Genomic DNA, 18,954 nt, shown 5'->3' on the forward strand with positions numbered 1-18,954 from the left:
CACAGGAAGTGGATTGGACTGTGAAAGACCAACCCAAATTGTGTTTGCGTTGTGACAAATTTGTAGGGCAGTACAATATCTCAAAGTGGAGGTCAGGTCTCCTGCTCCCCTGGTGCATTCACTATAGCCGCCCAATTTCCCTGCTTTTTAAAGTTTGATAGAAATATCTGTTGGTTATAGGGTATTTTGCCTATTTGTGAATTACTTCTGATACATACAGAAACAGAACACCACAGTTTCACCATTGACTAAGGAGAGTTTCCTCCCTGTTTTCTTATTTAGACCCTGCCATTTATTGTGCATTCACAGTTATGTGTTAATAATACTGTGGGTGTCAGAGAAATATTAACTTGTGGCTTTGGAGGTTTTTGGGGTTTCAAAATCTTGGGAAGGCACCACTCCACTTTACCCAACAAAGCAGCCTCCCCTGACTTCCATGAATTGACAGATGTTGATACAGATGTCCCCAAGCTAGTACAGCCCCTTCCCAGACTCTAAATTGTGCCTCTTTGCCTGTGCTGTAAAAGGACAAATGATTTAGTGCGCGTATTGGGGGCACCCACTTGGATTTAATTTGAATTGCCATGCTTTTTATACTGTAAATTGTACCAAAACATATTGCTGAGTTTTGTAATCATATAGGTTTGAAGCTGTGCTTGCAAAGGAACATTCGTCAGTCCTCACACTTCATCTCCATACAAGGCTTGCCTTTAAAGACAATGTTATATAAATTAGCTGGTACAACTTTAACGCTTCATAGGAAGTATATATGTGGACCCATTCAGGGGGAAGGGCAGGATATAAATTTTAATAATAATACATATGTATGTGATAAACATATATAGTTTCAGATGTGGAATTCCCTACACCCCCTTCCCCCCAGTGGATTGTCTCTTTATACAGTAAATCTCAACGAAACCTGTTACCTTTATTCTGAAAAATAAAGTTACTGGTGGTAGTTTGCCATTTTCCAAGCATGTTTTCTGGAATTAAAATCAGAAGCTCCTGAAACATAAATAACAGCTGGAGGAGGATTTATATTTTTACCATCATTATTCTACCTACGAAGGACAACATTTAAGCTTTTCTAGCTTTTCATTTCTTTACTAATTTTTGAGCAGTATCCATAGGTTTAATAAGGCATACAGTTTATTTAGTTATTTATTTTTGGAATCTGAACCCCCAGATACCCGATTGACTTAAAGTTAGGTGCAATCCCCATAGCACACTTGATTTACATTTGCAGTTTGGGGGCAATATTTACTTAAATGGATACAGATGTCGCATAGTTAACTTTTAACCCTGCATAGTCACTGTAACACACCAACTCACCTTTTTGTTTTCTTTTGGGGTATTACTGCAAAACCTACAATGCCTGTTTTGACCAAAGTCAACAGTGGGAGGAAAAACAAAACAAATCTGTACCATGGGGAACCAGATCCCTCATTTAGACTACTGTCAGCTCTTTTAACATACCCTGTCCATCTCCAGCCATAGTAGAAACTGATTCAAAGGACTCTCAAAAACAATAAAGATGCTTTTAACCCACCCACCCCAGTTTCCAGAATACCTAATATTGTGTCCATTTTATGAAAAAATATTCTCCAACACTCTTCTGTCAATTTTTGCCCCCCCCTTTTTGGGAGGGGGGTGTTCCTTCTTTTGTAAATCTCCAGTGGTTGGCAATCTGATTTTTGTAGAGCCGAAATGAAAGCATCATATTACCTTTGAATGACTACTAGGTTATTGGGCATGCATTGCCCTTTTATAAAGAGAGTGATGTTCCTGAAATTACTATAATTTCACATTTCCAGGGGTAGGATTTGCCCCACCCCCATAATGTGGTGCTATATCCACCAGAGAGTGGCTGTTAGATGAAACCTAATTGAACAGAATTGGTTTGTCATTGTATTGCATATTGAGTGTACAGCAGTTTGAAAGTGCTGATTAAAATTTGGAATGTGACTTCTTACTACTTAGCTTGGAGACAGAATTCATGGTAAATGGGTAATGGAAAATTAAAGGATATATCGATGTACTGAATGACATTGAGTTAATAGAGAATTCTGATTCAGAGTAGCTGTCGGTCAGGCATATGCAATGAAGGTTTTATGCTGCGAAGACTGGGAATTATGAGAATGTTGTTTTCAAATGGCCCTTCCTGCAAATTCAGTCCACCCAAGTTGTGGAAATTAGGTACTTCACCTAAGATGTTCAGGGTATACTTTATCTTGCTGTGAATATTACTAAATCTCTCTCTCATATGCACCCAGATTATGCCCCCCCCGTTTCCACCCACCACTTTTTAAACACTGTTGGCTGCATTTTTGTCTGGTCCTAACCCACCCTTACTTTCATTGAACATCAGGGAATTTAGGGACTCTAGATAATGTAGGTAAGGACTGTTTCTAGATTTTTCTAGGAGAGGTAAAAGCCAATATGGAGAGGAATGTGAAATTAGAATGGGACATGATGAAGTGTGATCACGACTCCTCCAGGAGGACATAGTGCAGTAGAACACCTACACTGCATTCAGAAGATTTTAGGTTTAATCCATAGCTTCTCCAGTTAAAAGGATCAAGTAGCAGTTGGTGTGGAAGACCTGTGGCTGAGCCTCTGAAGTGTCACTACCAGTCAGTGTTAGGCAGGCTTGATGGATTAACAGTCTCGTATAAGACAGTTTCCTATGCTCCACTCATTGCAGAGGTTGCTACCAAAACCACTGTAGATAATACTGAATCTGCCTGCCAACAATATCTCTGCCGCTATCACCATGCTGTAGGGCATGGAGCCTCTTTAGGGGAAAGATAAAGAGACTGGAGAAAAACATCTCATGGTTACAGTGCTGCTTTTTTCCACCCCACTCACAGACCTCTTAGTGGGCTCAGAGCAGGGATGGAAAAATCTATCAGTTTTGGTTCTCGGTTTCTCATTTTTCCAGTCTTAAAATCAGTTATCCACAATTCTGCAGCAATTTGCAGTTTTTTTAAAAAAATATCTCCGGCATTTTAGTGCCAATTTCTCCTTAAACATACTTTTGTAGGTGTTTTTGACTAACATACACATTGTTGCAAGCAATTTCTCATCATTTAATGCACTTCTGTACGTTATTATCACTCATATATTCATTTTCATGCACATTTTCCGTTAACGTGTTTTTGTAAACATTGTTTCACTGATGAACTCCATCACAAAATTCGAATAAGTACGAATTTTGAAGGGTGGCTGTGTTTCAGTTCTCGTATTGTTTCGGAAAGTGCAGATTTGATAGATTCAGCTTCCAATTCAAACTGAATAGAATTTCTCACCCATCCCTAGCTCAGAGTGTGGCAGTAATAGAAATCTCTCAAAGGCCAAGGGTGGAATGGGGTGGGAAAGTTCCATCTTCAACAAGTTTGGAGAGTGGAGGTGATGAATAGAACCTACAATGGAAGCCTTTGGCATGTCTTGCCTCTTCCATGATCTCACTAGGTGGCTTTAGGCAAGCCTCTGTCTCAGCCTTATTCAACCCATTTCATAGAATATGAAATAATAAGGCTGACTTACCTTATAGGGCTGTTGCAATGGTTGCAACTACATAATGCAGGCAAAGCACTTTGAATACTTCGAAGTGTCATATTAAGAACTACTACTACTACTACTACTACTACTACTACTACTACTACTACTTGTTAACAACTATATCTACTAGTACTACTATATGTCAGGGAGAAGGGTTCCTGTGTAGCCTTCCCTGTGACAGTAGTTTTCTCTCTGTATTTTTTTTTTTTGAGGGGTGGACTCCTGGCCAATTTTGAAGGTTCACTTTCAACGTTTGTTTGATTACTTGAAAGGGAATATTTAGCTCCTGTAGAACTGAGCTATCGCCATAATATAATTCACTAATAGGCAAAAAAAAAAACCTTGCAGTTTAAGAACGTGCCTATAGCCAACAGATATTTCTATCGAACTTTAGAAAGCAGGGAAATTGGGCGGCTGTAGTGAATGCACCAGTGGAGCAGGAGATCTGACCTGTCTGAGATATTGTACTGCCCTACAAATTTGTAAAAATGCAAACACAATTTGGGTTGGTCTTTCACAGTCCAATATACTTCCTTTGTAGCTTGGAAGAATTTGGTAGTTTTCAATGGTATAATTAAAAATCAGCCATTTTTTTTAACTTTTACACTGCCAAAAAGAGTATGGGGCATGTACTTTGTGAACATGGCTAATTTTTAATTAATTTCAACAAATTATGAGACCACAGACAGAAAAAAAGTCCAACCGGGGTCTGCATTATTGTAGTCTTGTTTTTGGACTTGGAACTCTGAATTCTCTCTGAGTGTTTTGTGTATCACCTTGAAAATTTGGAGGGTTGTTAAGCAAGTGTTTCTGAGTTCAGCAGTATACATTTTGGTTTTGGTTTGAAATGAGCTTATGAGATGCAGTAGAATGGCATGGGGGGTATTTTCAATTTAACATGGTGGATTGTGAAAAATCCATGCTGGCCATGGTATACAGGCACTCTCGTGGCTGTATAAACAGTGAAGAGTGTTCAGTTGTAGAATCTTAGAATCATAGAATACTAGAGTTGGAAGGGTCCTATAAGGCCATCAAGTCCAACACCCTGCTTAATGCAGGAATCCAATTAGATAATACAAGTGAGTGATACTATTTATGTTGAATGTTTTGTGTTGTGGGACATATCATAGTGAGTGACTTCTGTCATGTTCATATTTTAGAGGACAAGGTTTTGCACTAATCCTCTTGAAGGAGACAAGTCTTGAAAAACTAAAATCTGTGTTTTCTGTAATCCCTGCAGTGGTTTTCCTTTCATAGTTAAAAATGTGCTGGCTCTGGCTCTCTTTTGAGTACCATGTTTCAAGTTTCTCTTTCAAAATTTAATGCTGCTGTAACAAAAAGTAAGTGTGGTCACAGGAGAAACAAACAAATCATATTGTGTAGAATACCTTTTCATCTTGCAACTACAATAAACACAACAAAAAGCAAACTCTGGAGAGAGCTTTTTACACATTTATCTTCCACATTGAGTAGCCCATTTTTACCTGGTCATCAGTGTTTTGTAGCTGTAGTATTTCCCCTCATGCATGACATTTCAGTAAACCTATCCTAGATGTGGTGCACTTTGCAAGATAGCATACTTTGGGGCGGGTAGGGGAAGTAAAGCTGTGATTGGAAGTGATGATGGTGGCAGTTAAACGTTCTCTCACCTTGCAATCTGCCTGACATCAGTATTAGGATAATACTTACAAGGGTTAGTAGGATTACTATATTGTCTTGGATAAGAAGTCTAATGCCTGCAGCTTTTAGTAATTAGTGGGATGTCTGTGGCTATCCCTATGCAGTGCTCATACCAATATGTGGAATATGTGACACAGTGCCAGGGTGTTCCAAGCCTAGTGGGATTGAGTTGAAAACATATTCCAGTCAATATCTTATTTATCTGTCTGTAAGACCAGTTCAAAAGAAACATAGGGAACAATCATGCACCAAGCAAGACCGTTGATCCATTTAACTCAGCATTGTCTACACTGATTGACAGGATTTCAGCCAGGAGATTTCCCCAGCCCTATCTGAAGATCCCAGGAAGCAAACTACGCACTGTATCTCTGAGCTATAATGCAGTAGATTCTGTATTCTGCTGGGCTCTACTTTTTGCGTGCTAAATTCTATTCTGACTAGACTCCTGATCTGAAAGATTACCTTTCACTACTATGAGATCAGGATGCTGGACTAGATGGACTATCGGCTTGATTCATCAGGCTCTTCTTAAATTCTTATCTCTGATCTCCATTTCCAGCTGTACCCTCCCTGTCCCTGTCAGAGCATTTTTTTTTTTAACACCAAATGTCAGCACCTGATCAGGGGCATATATCTTTTATATATTTTTCTATATTGACAGCATTTTCTCTCCATTGTGCTTTCTCTCTAGATACAACAACATACTCCACTGAGCAATCTGAGCACTTTAAACCATGCAAAGATAAGGATCTTGCATACTGTCTCAATGATGGGGAATGTTTTGTCATTGAAACTCTAACAGGCTCCCACAAACACTGCCGGTAAGTCTTTATATACTCATCATTGATCATAACAGAGCAAATTGCCATTGTATCTCAGGAGAGAGAAAAATGGGAAAATAAATACTTGACAGTATACCTGCTCATAAATGAGTGGAGACCACAAGAGGTTAAGCCTTTTCTTTAGAAGCTTGTGATCATCTATCAGTAAGAGTTGCAGAGGAGAACAAGGAATTATTACCTGCAAGGATAAAAATGATTCTCACTAAGAAGATTTTCCCAAAATACAGAGGATGTATTTATTATTGAAGTGTGAGGACAGGGAAAACTGTATGTGTTTTGCAGGCGGAAACTGTTTTTAATTTCTCCTTGTGATAAAAGTTCCCATTATGTTTGAAAATGAGAGGGGAATTTTGATTAATAGCACTTCCTATGTTCAATAGAAAATATATTTATAATGATCAGTACAACTTAGCTATACCCAGCACTGTATACAGGGCTGACTTTAGGAAGTTTGGAGCTTCTAGGGGAGAGACTGCCAGGGGCACTCTTGACCTGCAGAGGGATGGGCTGTATGTGAGAATACTGGCCAGTAGTAAAGCATCTAATTTGCATTCAGTACTAAGGGGGTATTTATGGGGAAAAACAGTCTTTCCCTTTTTGTGATAATATATTTTCATGCAATTTCTACATATGGTTGTTTGGAAAGTTCAGATACCTTTCTAATGTAGTCATCAGATACAAAGGCATACCAGCACAACTAACTACATATTTTTTTCTTGTGTAGAATATTGTATACACAGTTTCTCTATATAAACTTAAACTCCTTTCAAAGGGGGGGGGGATAGGAGAAGCTGAATGAATGCCAGTGTTGCCCATGGGCAGTGCTCGCCTTTCACATTTTCACACCTGAAGCAAAAGTCAAGATGATGGCCGAGAGTTGCTGCTCTGGACAGAGTGTGTTGTTACTGCTTATAAATGAACCCTGCTAAAGGCAGGAAAATGGTGCCTGCCTGAAATCTGGTGCCTGAAGTGACTGCTTCATTTTGCTTTTTAAAGAAATCCACCTATGGGCCATATCTGTTGTTTACCTTTTGTCTTAGAGAGTTGATCACTGAATTGTTTTAAATGAAACATTTAATAAGATCCTTATGATTAGCACTGATTGATAGACTGCAGAGTGGATCCAACCTCCAACACCATTTTTTCTGCCCCCTGCATGGCCCCACCAAAACATTTTATAATCAAGGTTTGATAGTTTGCTCACAGTTTCGCTAAACAAACAAAAAGCTGTTTCCAAAAAGTATCTATCTGTGTGTCTATATGAGTGATGCAATAATTTGATGCTAATAGCACTTTTTGGATTTTGAATATAATGTCCCCTGTTTGCTTTGAATACAAGATTTCCTTGATTGTGAAGCTTTTACTACTTGATTGTTGTTAGTTTGGTGAGGGGACAAATTTGTATGATATAATTCACTTCTCACCAGCCAATGATGGGTGAAGCCAAATCCAAAAATCATTGAAGTTTGTAGCATTCTATGACTGTGTAGCTCTCTCTGTAGCACCCAGTCTTGGTAGACACCATGATATTAGAGCCATATGAAATTTGACTTAGGGCTGCAGATTCTCTACTTCAGGGTTAGAGAATAGAATTGTCCTGCCCGAACTTGAAGATCTCAGACTCAGACATGGCTGTGGTTTTTTCTTTTATTGTAGTAAGAGACAGCTTCAATTCAGTGTGCTTCATGAATCTACCTATGGCTTACTCAGTACTCAGCATCTCTCTAGGACTAACTAGGCACTACTTCACAGCATTAAGATGTTGACTCAGCAACTATTCCCCCCTCCCAATTCTGCTTAAGTAAAGCTTGGTGGGGGCTCCTCTTGCGTGTGCCAACTGTTATTGTTGGGAGTGTGCCGGTAGGCGAAGACTCCACCTCAACGATATCTGTTGAATCTTCTGCCTCATCCACCTCCTAGCGTGAGGAGAGGGCAGAGCCTCTGTCTGTTCTGTCTTCCCCCTCTGAAGGAGGGGGGCTGTTCGCTGCTGGCATGGGCATGGGGAGAGGGAAAGCATCCGGCTGGGAGCCAACCGGCTGGTCAGGTTGGCTCTCCACAGGACGTCTGGAGCTGTGGGGGCTGAGCTGTCAAAGTCTGGAGCTGGGGGGGGGGCTGAGTCCAGTTTCCTGCTTGGACCCTCCCTGCCTTGAACAATCCACTCTGTGTCCTCCCCCTCCTCTTCTTTGTCCTTGTCTGTCCACCCCCTCCCAGCAGGGGCCATGACAAGAATGCTCCCTGAAAATCAAATGTTGTTCACTAGTACTCTTGATGAAAGGGGGAAAATTTTTTTTCACTTAAAATGGCCTGCTCTTGTTCTAGCTTTAAGCTTGTGTGTTAACCCTACCATTAAGCCCACATTAATTGCCATTCTAACCTGATCAGGAAGATGTAGCCTTTATGTTAATCTTGGGGCCCTGTGACTGGGACTATAGACAAGAAAAGGGCACCTCCTTTGGAACCTACTTTCGGAAGCGATTCTTTCCCTGTTGCTCTAGACGACATATTTTACTCATCTCTGTTATGGGCTTGAACCTTGGGTTGTACTAAATAGACCATCAACATTCTTGAATTAAAGGAAAAATTAATAGGCTTAAAGCAAAAATTAATAGACTGTATTACAGTGAATGCTATAGGCCAAGAATGGCTGAATAGCAGTCTGTGGATTAGCTCCAGTCCCAGAAGAAACGTTATGTGGCCCCTAATGGGAGGGAGGGAGGGATGGTGGAGGTGGTGGTGGGCTGTTGCCAATTGCCTCTTCAAGTGATCTTGCAGGATCTCCTGAGTGTAGTTGATCTGTACTTCTGAAGCCCTTAGCTGTTTAATGATGCCAACTTTATTATTATAGGGGACAGGCACAGACTACTTCAAAGCATACTTCTGGCTCCTGGATTGGCTTTTGCAGGAGAGAATTGTCCCCCACAACAACAACAACACAGACACTAGACAATCCTGCTCTGTGGCATTTAAGAAATATCCCAAAGATCAGGGGGGGAAAACTGATTAGGCTTTTTAATATTCAGTCTCTGACTGGTGCTTTTGTTTTTCCTTTCAATCACATATGCTTCACTGATCATTCACTTCTCCCCCTTATTTACTTTCCTCATATGACACACTTATTAAATTAATTATTCTGAAGCATGCAGCATGGCAATTTATGACATTGCCTCGCTAAATCCATCATAAAGCTTTATAGGCACTTTAGGAAACTCTTCTGTTTGTAGCCAGGTCAGACTTATTGCTAAGCCTAGGACAAGAGTTGATAGAAAGAGCCATCCTCTCTCCACACCAGCTCAGCCCACATGTTTTATGAACAGGAAGCACAGGCAAGATGGAAGCAACAGGATGGTGGTGGAGATACCTACAGCAGCCGGATTCCTTTGTGTCTAGGTGTAGAAAACAGCATTCTGAGGCCAAGGATCAATGCCCCCTAATGTGTCTAACAGACAGGGTGAATTGGAAACCCCAACAGATAATGGTTGGTGAAGTTCTGGTAATAGGGCATGCCCATCAGCAAGGCCTCACTGTGGCTCAGTGGCTCAGACTGGATCTCACATGAGGACAGTTAGCAGGTGATGACTATATCATGTTAAAAATGTATTTGAATCCCAAAGTTCCTGAGGTCTGGTTCACCCACAGAGATAGATGCCCCTAAACTCCGTTACTTTATGCATGATGACTGGTGGCTGAATGCATAAGCTGACTTTATTGAAAAGGGCTGTGCCCGGGACCCCAGCATGGGGGAGGAAAGAGATATACTTTACTGGGCTGAGCCCACTCTGCAAGCCTATTATCATGAGATAACCTGTAGCTCATACCTGAGGATATTTATGCAAATTTATTTTCCTGTATCATTCTATATGTGCAGGGGATGTCCACATCTTGTGAGACTTGCTAGAACTAATCAGAAGCAATGTTACAACAGAACAAGCAGTATCTTGAAAAGTAGGCTGCCAGCCCAGGCCCTCTTCTGGGAGGTGAGGAGAAAGAGAGCTTGTTCAGGAAAGTCTAAGAATTGTATTTGAGAATGTAGGGAGATGTGTGCGTCCCTATGTGACATGGGCGACATTTACACGATACAGGTGGGCCCCGCTTTATGGCGTTTCACCTTTCGGTGTTGTGCTAATGCGGTGGCTTTCAATTCCAGAAAGTCCCTGCTTTAAGGCACTTGTTCCGCTTTTACAGCGTTTTTTTTCATCGAGTGCCATTTTCGCCCGATGCGCACAATTATTTTCGATGGGTTTCACTTTTCGGCGGTTTCTGCTTTTTGACGGCAGTCCGGAATGGAACCTGCCATATAAGCAGGGCCCGCCTGTACATTTAATCCACTATTATTCCATTTTAAACAGTTATGGCTTCCCTGAAAGAGTCCTGGGAAGCGTAGTTTGTGAAAGGTGCTGAGAATTGTTAGGAGTCTCCTGTTCTCACACAGCTACAATGGTCAGAGTGGCTTAACAATAAGTCCCTCTTGCCAGAGAACTCTGGGAATGGAAGCTCTGTGAGGGGAGTAGGGATCTCCTAACAACTCCCCAGCCTCCCTAGAGTTCAAACATAGTTGTAAGTTAATACATTGTTTCAGGTTGAACTTGTGTGTTGCTTTTTCCCATTCTTAGTAGACAGAGAAACAGGTGGTATGATATTGGTAGGAAATAATTAAATAAAAATGAATATAATCATTATGCATTAGGTCAGTGAATATGTTCTATCAGCAGATGCTTGGCACTAGTTATATTAACAAGGGTATGGATTCTATTGATTAAATGCCAGGAGGAATAAAGCAACCATGAATTGCCTTTTATTTGCTGTATTTTCAAGGTTGTTACACTTCATTTTCCTTTCCAAAGGTCTGGCATGTTCACTCAGGCAATCACATTTTTTAGTGGTGGGTCTAGTAGAATAATGATGTCTTGGTGGTGTGACAGGTCTGCTGCTCTCTTTCTTGTAAGAGTTGCCTGTAGGAATATTTATAGTTGGACCTTGTGTCTTATTCCCCCCAGTCAGGATTTTTAGTTGCCCACAATTCTCTGAGTAGGGTAGGGTGTGTTCACATCTTCTTTCTCTCTCAGCATTATTCTTCATCCCCACCCAGGAATAAAGGAATATTTCTCATCACAAGAGGGTTCACATGCATGCAGAAGTACATGAAAGGATCAGTGGGGTTGCCCTTGCAGTCACACCCCTCCATGCAAATGCACCCACATTCATGCAGGTGCTGGTGTGTTTTTCTTTCTTACTTATTTTTATATCCCACTTCGTTCCTCCCTTCCTCATTTTAACCTCACAGCATCCCTGAGAGAGAAGCTATGCTAAGAGACAGTGACTGGCCCAAGATCACTTGGTGAGTGCTTTGTGGCTGAGTGGGGATTTGAATCCAGGTTATCCAGGTCCTAGTCCAGCATAGCAAGCTGGTTCTGCTTTACGTGGCTTCTGAATTGCAGTCAGTGGGGGCACAGCTGGCATACCTGCCAGCAATAGGAAGTGTGACCCCTCTTCTCCCTCAATGGGACTTAGGTCTATGTAAACATGCCTAAGACTGCACTGAGAGTTTCCTTGAATCCTTTGAGGAAAGTTGGGGAATCATTTAGGAAGCAGTAATTTACCATGACGTACATATAATTGTTTGGCAAGCCAGATGCTTATGCCATTCTGTCGAATGAGAAGGGTTTCATCACACATTCATACCCAACTAGAAAAATGAGTTAGTAAAGGAGTGGTAAAACTCTACTTAACTGATTGGCAGGATGTTGCAAAATGGCCATAGCTCAATGGAAGAGCATCTTCTTTGCAAGCAAAAGATCCCTGGTTCAATCTATGGCATCTTCAGGTAGTGTTGGAAAAGACTCCCTACCGAAAAACCTGGAGAACCACTGCCTGTGAGTGTAGATAGTACTGAGTCAGATGGACCATTGGTCTAACTGCATAAGCAGCTTCCTATATTCCTATATGAGGTTAGCTTACTGTATAGTTGTATAACAAAGATTGTAAGTTACCACTTGCTAACTGCTGGTATGTATTCACACACTGTGTGCATCTAGTTCCTAAGCATTTCAAAGAAAGTATGAAGGACAAAACGATGCATCTGACAAAAGACAGTGTCAGCTTTCAAATGAGAATTTTAAATAGAATTTATAGCAAGTGACTTTTTCAGACGTACAACATGTATTATTTTAGGAAGCAGCCAATGAAGTGAAGCATCCACTGGTGCGCAACAGGGTTGGAATGGTAAGAATGGAAGGAAGCTAAGTGGAGGCGAAAGTGGAGGTGTTGTTTTTGCTTTTAACAATGTCTCCAATTCAAGTCCAAGTACCTAGGAAAAATAATTTTTTTAAAAAATCTACTAATTGACACAGTTAAAAATCTGCCTGGCAAGAAATGAATGCTGAAATATGAGGCTACTTCAAAGCTGTTGCTGCTTTCTTTGTGTGTGTGTGTGTGTTTAGGGGGGGACAGAAGCAACAAAGTGGCCTCTTTGCACAGTTCTGACTTTGAGAAGCTCAGCTCAGTATAGATTGCCTACAGGAACTTTTTTCTGTTCCTTGCTATTTTTTTTTTTAATGTTCTAAAAAATTAATTTAGAGTGAAATGAGCGATCTAGTTGTGCTGAATTAAATATACCGTTTAACTAGATTTGTTGTTGTTTTTAAGTTGCCATTTCAATTCTTATTAAGTCCCTGAGGATTAAAAAAAAAAGTTTTTGCAATTTGGCACAGAGCTTTTCAAGGGGAATACATGATGGTTTATCATCCATCATTATTTTTTCTTCAAGGAACAGGGGGTGACCTACTTGGGGGTTAGCCATTTTATTTTCATAGCAATCCTGTGAAGTAGTTTAAACTGAAAGGAAGGGACAAAGATCAGCAGTAGAGTGCATGCTTTATATCTAGAAGATCCTAGATTCAGCTCCTCGCATGTCATGTCTGAAACCCTCTAGAGCCGCTGCCAGTCAGTGTGGACAATACCAAGCTAGATGGAGCAAAGATATGGCTTGGTAAAAGGCAGCTTCATCGTGATGACTGGCTCAAGGACACCCAGTGAACCTCATGGCTGAGAAGCCCGCTGTGTCTGGGAAAAGTCCAGCATTCTGGCCAATATACTAAACTGTGTGCACAAGGGTATGTGGGGGGGTGTGAGTAGGTAATAGTATATGCAAACTAATGAATATTTCCTCTTGAAAGCTCATGTCCAATCCTCAGAACCTTTTTTTTTGTCCTTCATGTGTGCATGGGGCTGTTTCTGAAAAAGAAATGAAGGGGAGCAGGACTAAGTATGCATGCAAAACATATGTGCATGCCCTCTGGATTACTGCCATCTAGGCCACAATCATCACAAAGTTATGCTTGCTTAAGCCTACTGAAATCAATGGAATGAAATTACCCCTTCTATTCTGCAGGGTTGTGGCCATACTATCTGACCTCATTTTAACTAACTAACTAACTAACCAACCAACCTACTATATCTTGCTTTTATCTAGTGAAATGGACCCAAGGCAGATTATAATATCCAAATAAAATAAAATCCTGTATATCAAATACAATAAAACAGTGCTGAGACAAACATTCAAACAGATATTCAAGCCTTCTGGGGGAAAAAAAAAGACCTATCTTGTTCTCTAAAAATGGCTACAGCATGAAGTAGGTAAATGTTAACAATCAGATGTAGTCTTCATGTGGGGCCTTTTTTTTTGTACACTCCAATTTCAAATATAGGAAAACATAAAATTATAGTAGATTGCTTGCAACATGTAGGTCAGCTGGAACTGAAAATACATTACTGGATAAAGAAAAGCACTTAATTGGCAACCCAGTATTGCAAGGTTAGTTAACTTTCATTGCAGGGAAAACACAATCTGTTAGGCTGACACCGACAAAGATATGGGAAAGAAAAGAGAGCTACACAAGTGTTCTTGAAGTTTCTTTTGGCAAGGACAGGCTACAAATGTCTTGTTTATTTATTAATAGCATTTATATCGCACTCTTCAGCCAGCTCCCGCAGCAGCCTACAATCAATAAAAAAAAGCACAGACCTTGCCTGTTCTGAAGATCATTAGCACACAATACACTTTCCACAGGGATACTGCCCAAAAGGCCTCCCTCTAATGGGTATTGCTCTTGATATAACACTTATCGCTACTCACTGTGTAGATACCTGCCATGTCATTGAGATGTGCAATGTTGTGATGGCAAACTGAGTGGTTGATAATTTTAGTTCTAAATATAGTGGTCAGAAACCACTGAACCTTTTCCTGGCAGCATCTTTGCGATGGATCTCTCGGGGTGGATGCTCCTGTCTTTACTGAATGGTTGAACTCAATTCCATATCTGCCAGATTTCTGGACAATCATTTTGGATATCCAGAATCTTGACTGAAATGTAGTGGACATGGAATCTCTCAAGGATTTCCAGCAATGTCCACTAGTACTTTTGCCTTTTGCTTTTTCTTCTTAACAGCCACTGTATATTTGTTGGCAGCTGATATAAAATTTCAACACATTTGAAGTTTGGAAGTTATATATTCAGGTCAAATTTTCATTCAAATTCTGAAAGTATGGGCTGTTGAGACTTGTTGGGAGTATCTTGTTCGGTTTCTCCCAAATATTGACTACCAAATTATGTCAGAAGTACAACAAATGTGTGAGTGTGTGTTTTAAAAAAAGTTATAAGCTGTCTTGCGTGCAATATAGTCACATAGTTAAAAAGAATTGCATGTGAACTATCAAATACTAAAAACTATTGCATGTTGAATATCATTGCATGTCATCAAGAAAATACATTCAAATACTAAATATCATTGCATGCCAGCTTTCAGTTACTAAAACCAATTGCATGTCAATTGTCAAATATCAACTGTCAAATGGGAAATATTGTATTTGGGAATGACAAATGGAATTTGATTGGGGAATATGACTGGGTTTTGGCATTGCAAGAAGCTATGGTTCATCTACAATGGAGGTGGAAGCTTCCAAACTCCTCTTTGCTGCTGCAGAAGGAGGGGAAAGATCACTGACCTAAGGTTCAGTGCAGCTTGTCCCCATAATGCTAAATTGTATGATTTGCTATTACATGAATACAGACTATATGTGCCAAATTTCAGCTTTCTGGGTTGCCTAGACATACCTGAACTATTTGGAGGTATACTTTGACACTCCCCTCTGTAGGAGGTACCTTTCAGTGTGAGAGGCACAAGTATCTATCTATAGATAATAGATATTCAACAAGTTATTACACTAGAGATGTGTATGTATGTGCAAGACTGCATTGTATATGGCTGCTAATAGGTTTTTTGGAGAATGGGCATTCCAGATTATTTTCCATTCTATTTTATTTTTCATTTCTCCTGGTTTTTAATATCAATGTATGCTTTTGTTTTGTGTATTGTATTTTATTATTGTTTATATTTTGGGCTTTTTGATGTAAGTCACTTTGAAAAAAATCATTTGAAAAGTGGGGTGGAAATAAATAAATAAAAATCTATCTATACACACACACACACCATCCATCCATGGTATCGTAGTTTTATTGTTCACTGAGACAAGATGTGTTTTTGTTTGGGAGCAATAAATCCTTTGTTTCCCGTTCTCCCCACGCACCCTCACCCCTCTGACAGGTGTTGAACTCAGTTTGCACTGTGTCTAGTGTTTTATGTAATGAAGCAATTTTACTTTCCACTGAGCACCTTCAGAGGATCTGATTTTGCTAATGATTTCCCTTTGGACAACTTTGTTTACTAAACATTTTAATTTGCTAAATCCCTTCCTACTTTTGTAAGCACTGAAGCTTGCACACATAACACAATGCGGGTTATGAATTGCCAATAAAGGTGCAGCTCTGCAGTCACAGGATTATCTTAAAGGCACAGTGCTCTACTGGTGGAATCTAATGGGTAAATGTTGTAATTCCAGGCATAACTCATTTAGACAGTTCAATTGACTTGTAATGCCCTAAAGACAGGAGGAATAATATTCAGAGCCTATTTTCTGTTGTTTATTTCAAATAGTCATCCAGATTAATAAACTCAAAAGGAGGCCATGAGGAATTAAATGGTATACACATACTGTACATAAGCAAAGGTATTGCCGAGGTGCCTGGAATATATAATTATTATACATTTTTGCTAGCCTATGTGGGGAAAAAAATAAAACCTCAGGTACATAACTTAATAGGTCTTGATTCGTGAAAAATATGTTGGGTCTCTAGACCATGCAAATGAGTAGTTCTGGATTCCCATGAAGCCTCTGCACTTGTCTTTCGGTTAAGACTTTGCAACTCAAAGACACCCTACCTCCGCTGAGAAATGATTGCAGAGGGGGAAGTGCAGTCTATTTGACCTATCTCTCCAAGAGGCCTGCCCAGCTGCAAACTTCAATTTGGGCTACAATAGGGAGCAGATGGATAGCTTCAGTCTCTTTGGTAAGTCTCTCTTGTCCTTGATCATATCTTAGCAAGTGTGGTTGTGTGTCCAGTGTGTGTGTGTGCAGCAACTGAGAGTCCAGCATTTAAAGGTGCAGGCACTTGGCCTGAGTCACAGGATGGCTTCATTATACGTCAGTCAGTAGTCTTTCTCCTTCACTCCCCAAACTACATGGGAAACCTCTTTTGAATTTGCAGAAAGTTTCAAAATCAGTTTGATGATGTCATTTTGGGTGTTTCTGATCTTCAACGTGAATTTAAAAATATCGGAATTACCAAAGTGGACACTTCAAAACTCTGGGACATGTTTAGATCTTTTTATCTAAGCCATTAATCTCAATTTTTTTTAGATGTTTGCCAAACTTTTTTCTTTCTGGTGTGAAAAATGCCAAATAGTTGGTAGGATAATTTTGTTTTAGGTTGTTTATTCAGATGTAATTGTATTTTGCAACATTTGCGCTTGTTGCCACCTCTCCAACAAAAGCAGGAAAGTAAAACTACTTTTTTATCCCAAGTTGTACCTTAGAGTGAACTTGCAGTGAGTGAGACTGGGTAGAGAAGAGAGCCATTTCCCCTTTACTCTCTTGATGAGCATAGAGGAAGTTGTGCCATGTCTCCAGAGCTCTGGGTACATTATGATTAGTAGTATATTAAAAGAAGGGCCATAGCTCAGTGGTAGAGGATCTGTTTTGCATGCAAAAGGTCCCAGGTTCAATCTCCAATATCTCCAGGTAGAACTGAGAATCCCCCTACCTTAAACCCCGGAAAGCTGCTGCCTGTCTGTGTAGACAATACTGTTGGTCTGACAAAGTATAAGACAGTTTCCTATGTTCCTGTTAAGCACCTAAATTTCTCTAAGCACTGTACAAAAATTGTGTGTGGGTTTTTAAAATTATTTTTTATTGGCAAGTTTAACAAAAAGAGAAAAGAGAAAAAAAAGATTAATAAACATTAAACAAAGAAATGATGGTGATGCTGAGTCCACGGGCTGCCATCTAATACACATGATATAAAAGGAAAAGGGGATGTGAAAGATAAGAGTAGAGCAAGCACATTAATGGTGCCAGGCCTCCTCAAAGTTATTTTGCTGTGTGATTGTCTTCAGATAAAAATGCTTATAGCTCTTCACTTTTTGTCCCAGAAGATAATGAAACCAAACACCTTTCACTGCTTGAGGCCATGGCACTCTAGTCCTTGTAACACTTTCAGGGCTAAAGCACTGAGGATTGAGCAACCACAGTCCACTGCCCCCTCTTGGCCACAAACTATTGTCAGGGACTTTTGCTTGGCCAAAGCACGTGGTAGGGTTTTCCATAACATCAGAGAACAATGTGTTTGCTTAACACTTGCACCAGACAGGTATCAGGAGATACAAGGGGTCATTCTGATTAATGGTTTGCAGGGGGGGGATGTTGTAGTTTAGCTTTAGTTTTCATTTTTGCTTGGTTGTTGTTGTTGTTGTTGTTGTCCTCTAACAGATTTTGTTAGCTAGCAGTTATTGCTATAGAACAGGTTTGGGGAACTTCCAGCCCTTCAGATGCTGCTGAAGTACAACTTCCTTCAGCCCCAGCATACATGCCAACAGCCAAGGATGGTGGGTTGTAGTTCAGCTACGTCTGAAGGACCAAAGGTTCCCCACGCCCAGTCTACAGTATAGTAATAACGACTAGCTAGCTAAATCTATTCCGCTCTGCTTTTATTGTTTGATGACTTGATGTTGCTTTAACTGTATTTATTAGATCATTTGAGTTATTATGGGATTTACTTTGATTTGAAGCAAAGTTAAAATTAACACAACATAAAAAACATGGCAATTCAACAAGATCACTAAAGAAATAAAGGAATACAGAAACTCAGTAATAACTATTTTCTGTATGCCATGCTTATGGAATAACTATATTGTACGTATATAAGTTAAATATGACTTGCATATCAGTCAGAAAAAAATTAGGCAGCTATACTTGAGTTGAATTTGTTCAGAACTTTGAAATACGCCTACACAGAATAAATGGAAATCATGGTGCCATCAGATATTAAAAAAAAAAAAAGGTGCCAGGCTTACTGCACTTGATGAGCGTATTAATTAACTTGTATTAATCCACTGCTGCAGTTGAGATCAGGAATGGGAAAGCTGTGGTTCTCCAGAGGCTGTTGGACTCCAGCTCCTTTTAGCCCCAGTCGGCACTGCCAATGGTCAGGGATGATGAGAGTTAGATTCCAACAACATCCTGAAGGGTGGAGATTTCCCATTCCTGGTTTGGTTGCTTTGGAGACTTCCAATTACATACTATATTCAGCTCTGCAGCTACATATAATTGCCTAAATATGTATTTATGCAGGGATCCAGTTTCTTTGAACCAAAAGAACCAAAAATAAACACACATTTATTTATTTATTGGTGATTATTTTATTGTGAGAGTCCTTGCAAATATTTGTATCCTGAATACAACCTTTTTCATATTGGCTCT

The 18,954-nt window shown here is 40.0% G+C and overlaps 1 protein-coding gene across 2 annotated transcripts in view; it reads left to right on the top strand.

The window, feature by feature from the left end:
• NRG3 (neuregulin 3) overlaps nucleotides 1-18,954 on the top strand; it is a 1,022,346-nt gene that overhangs the window by 410,862 nt on the left and 592,530 nt on the right. For both annotated transcript variants that reach the window (XM_061634989.1, XM_061634990.1), the window contains exon 2: nucleotides 5,933-6,062. In XM_061634989.1, coding sequence (XP_061490973.1) covers nucleotides 5,933-6,062 — 130 coding nt within the window. The remainder of the gene's footprint in view (nucleotides 1-5,932; nucleotides 6,063-18,954) is intronic.

The sequence above is a fragment of the Rhineura floridana genome, chromosome 7 (genome assembly GCF_030035675.1).
Source record: "Rhineura floridana isolate rRhiFlo1 chromosome 7, rRhiFlo1.hap2, whole genome shotgun sequence".
In the NCBI taxonomy this organism is placed as follows: Eukaryota; Metazoa; Chordata; class Lepidosauria; order Squamata; family Rhineuridae; genus Rhineura; species Rhineura floridana.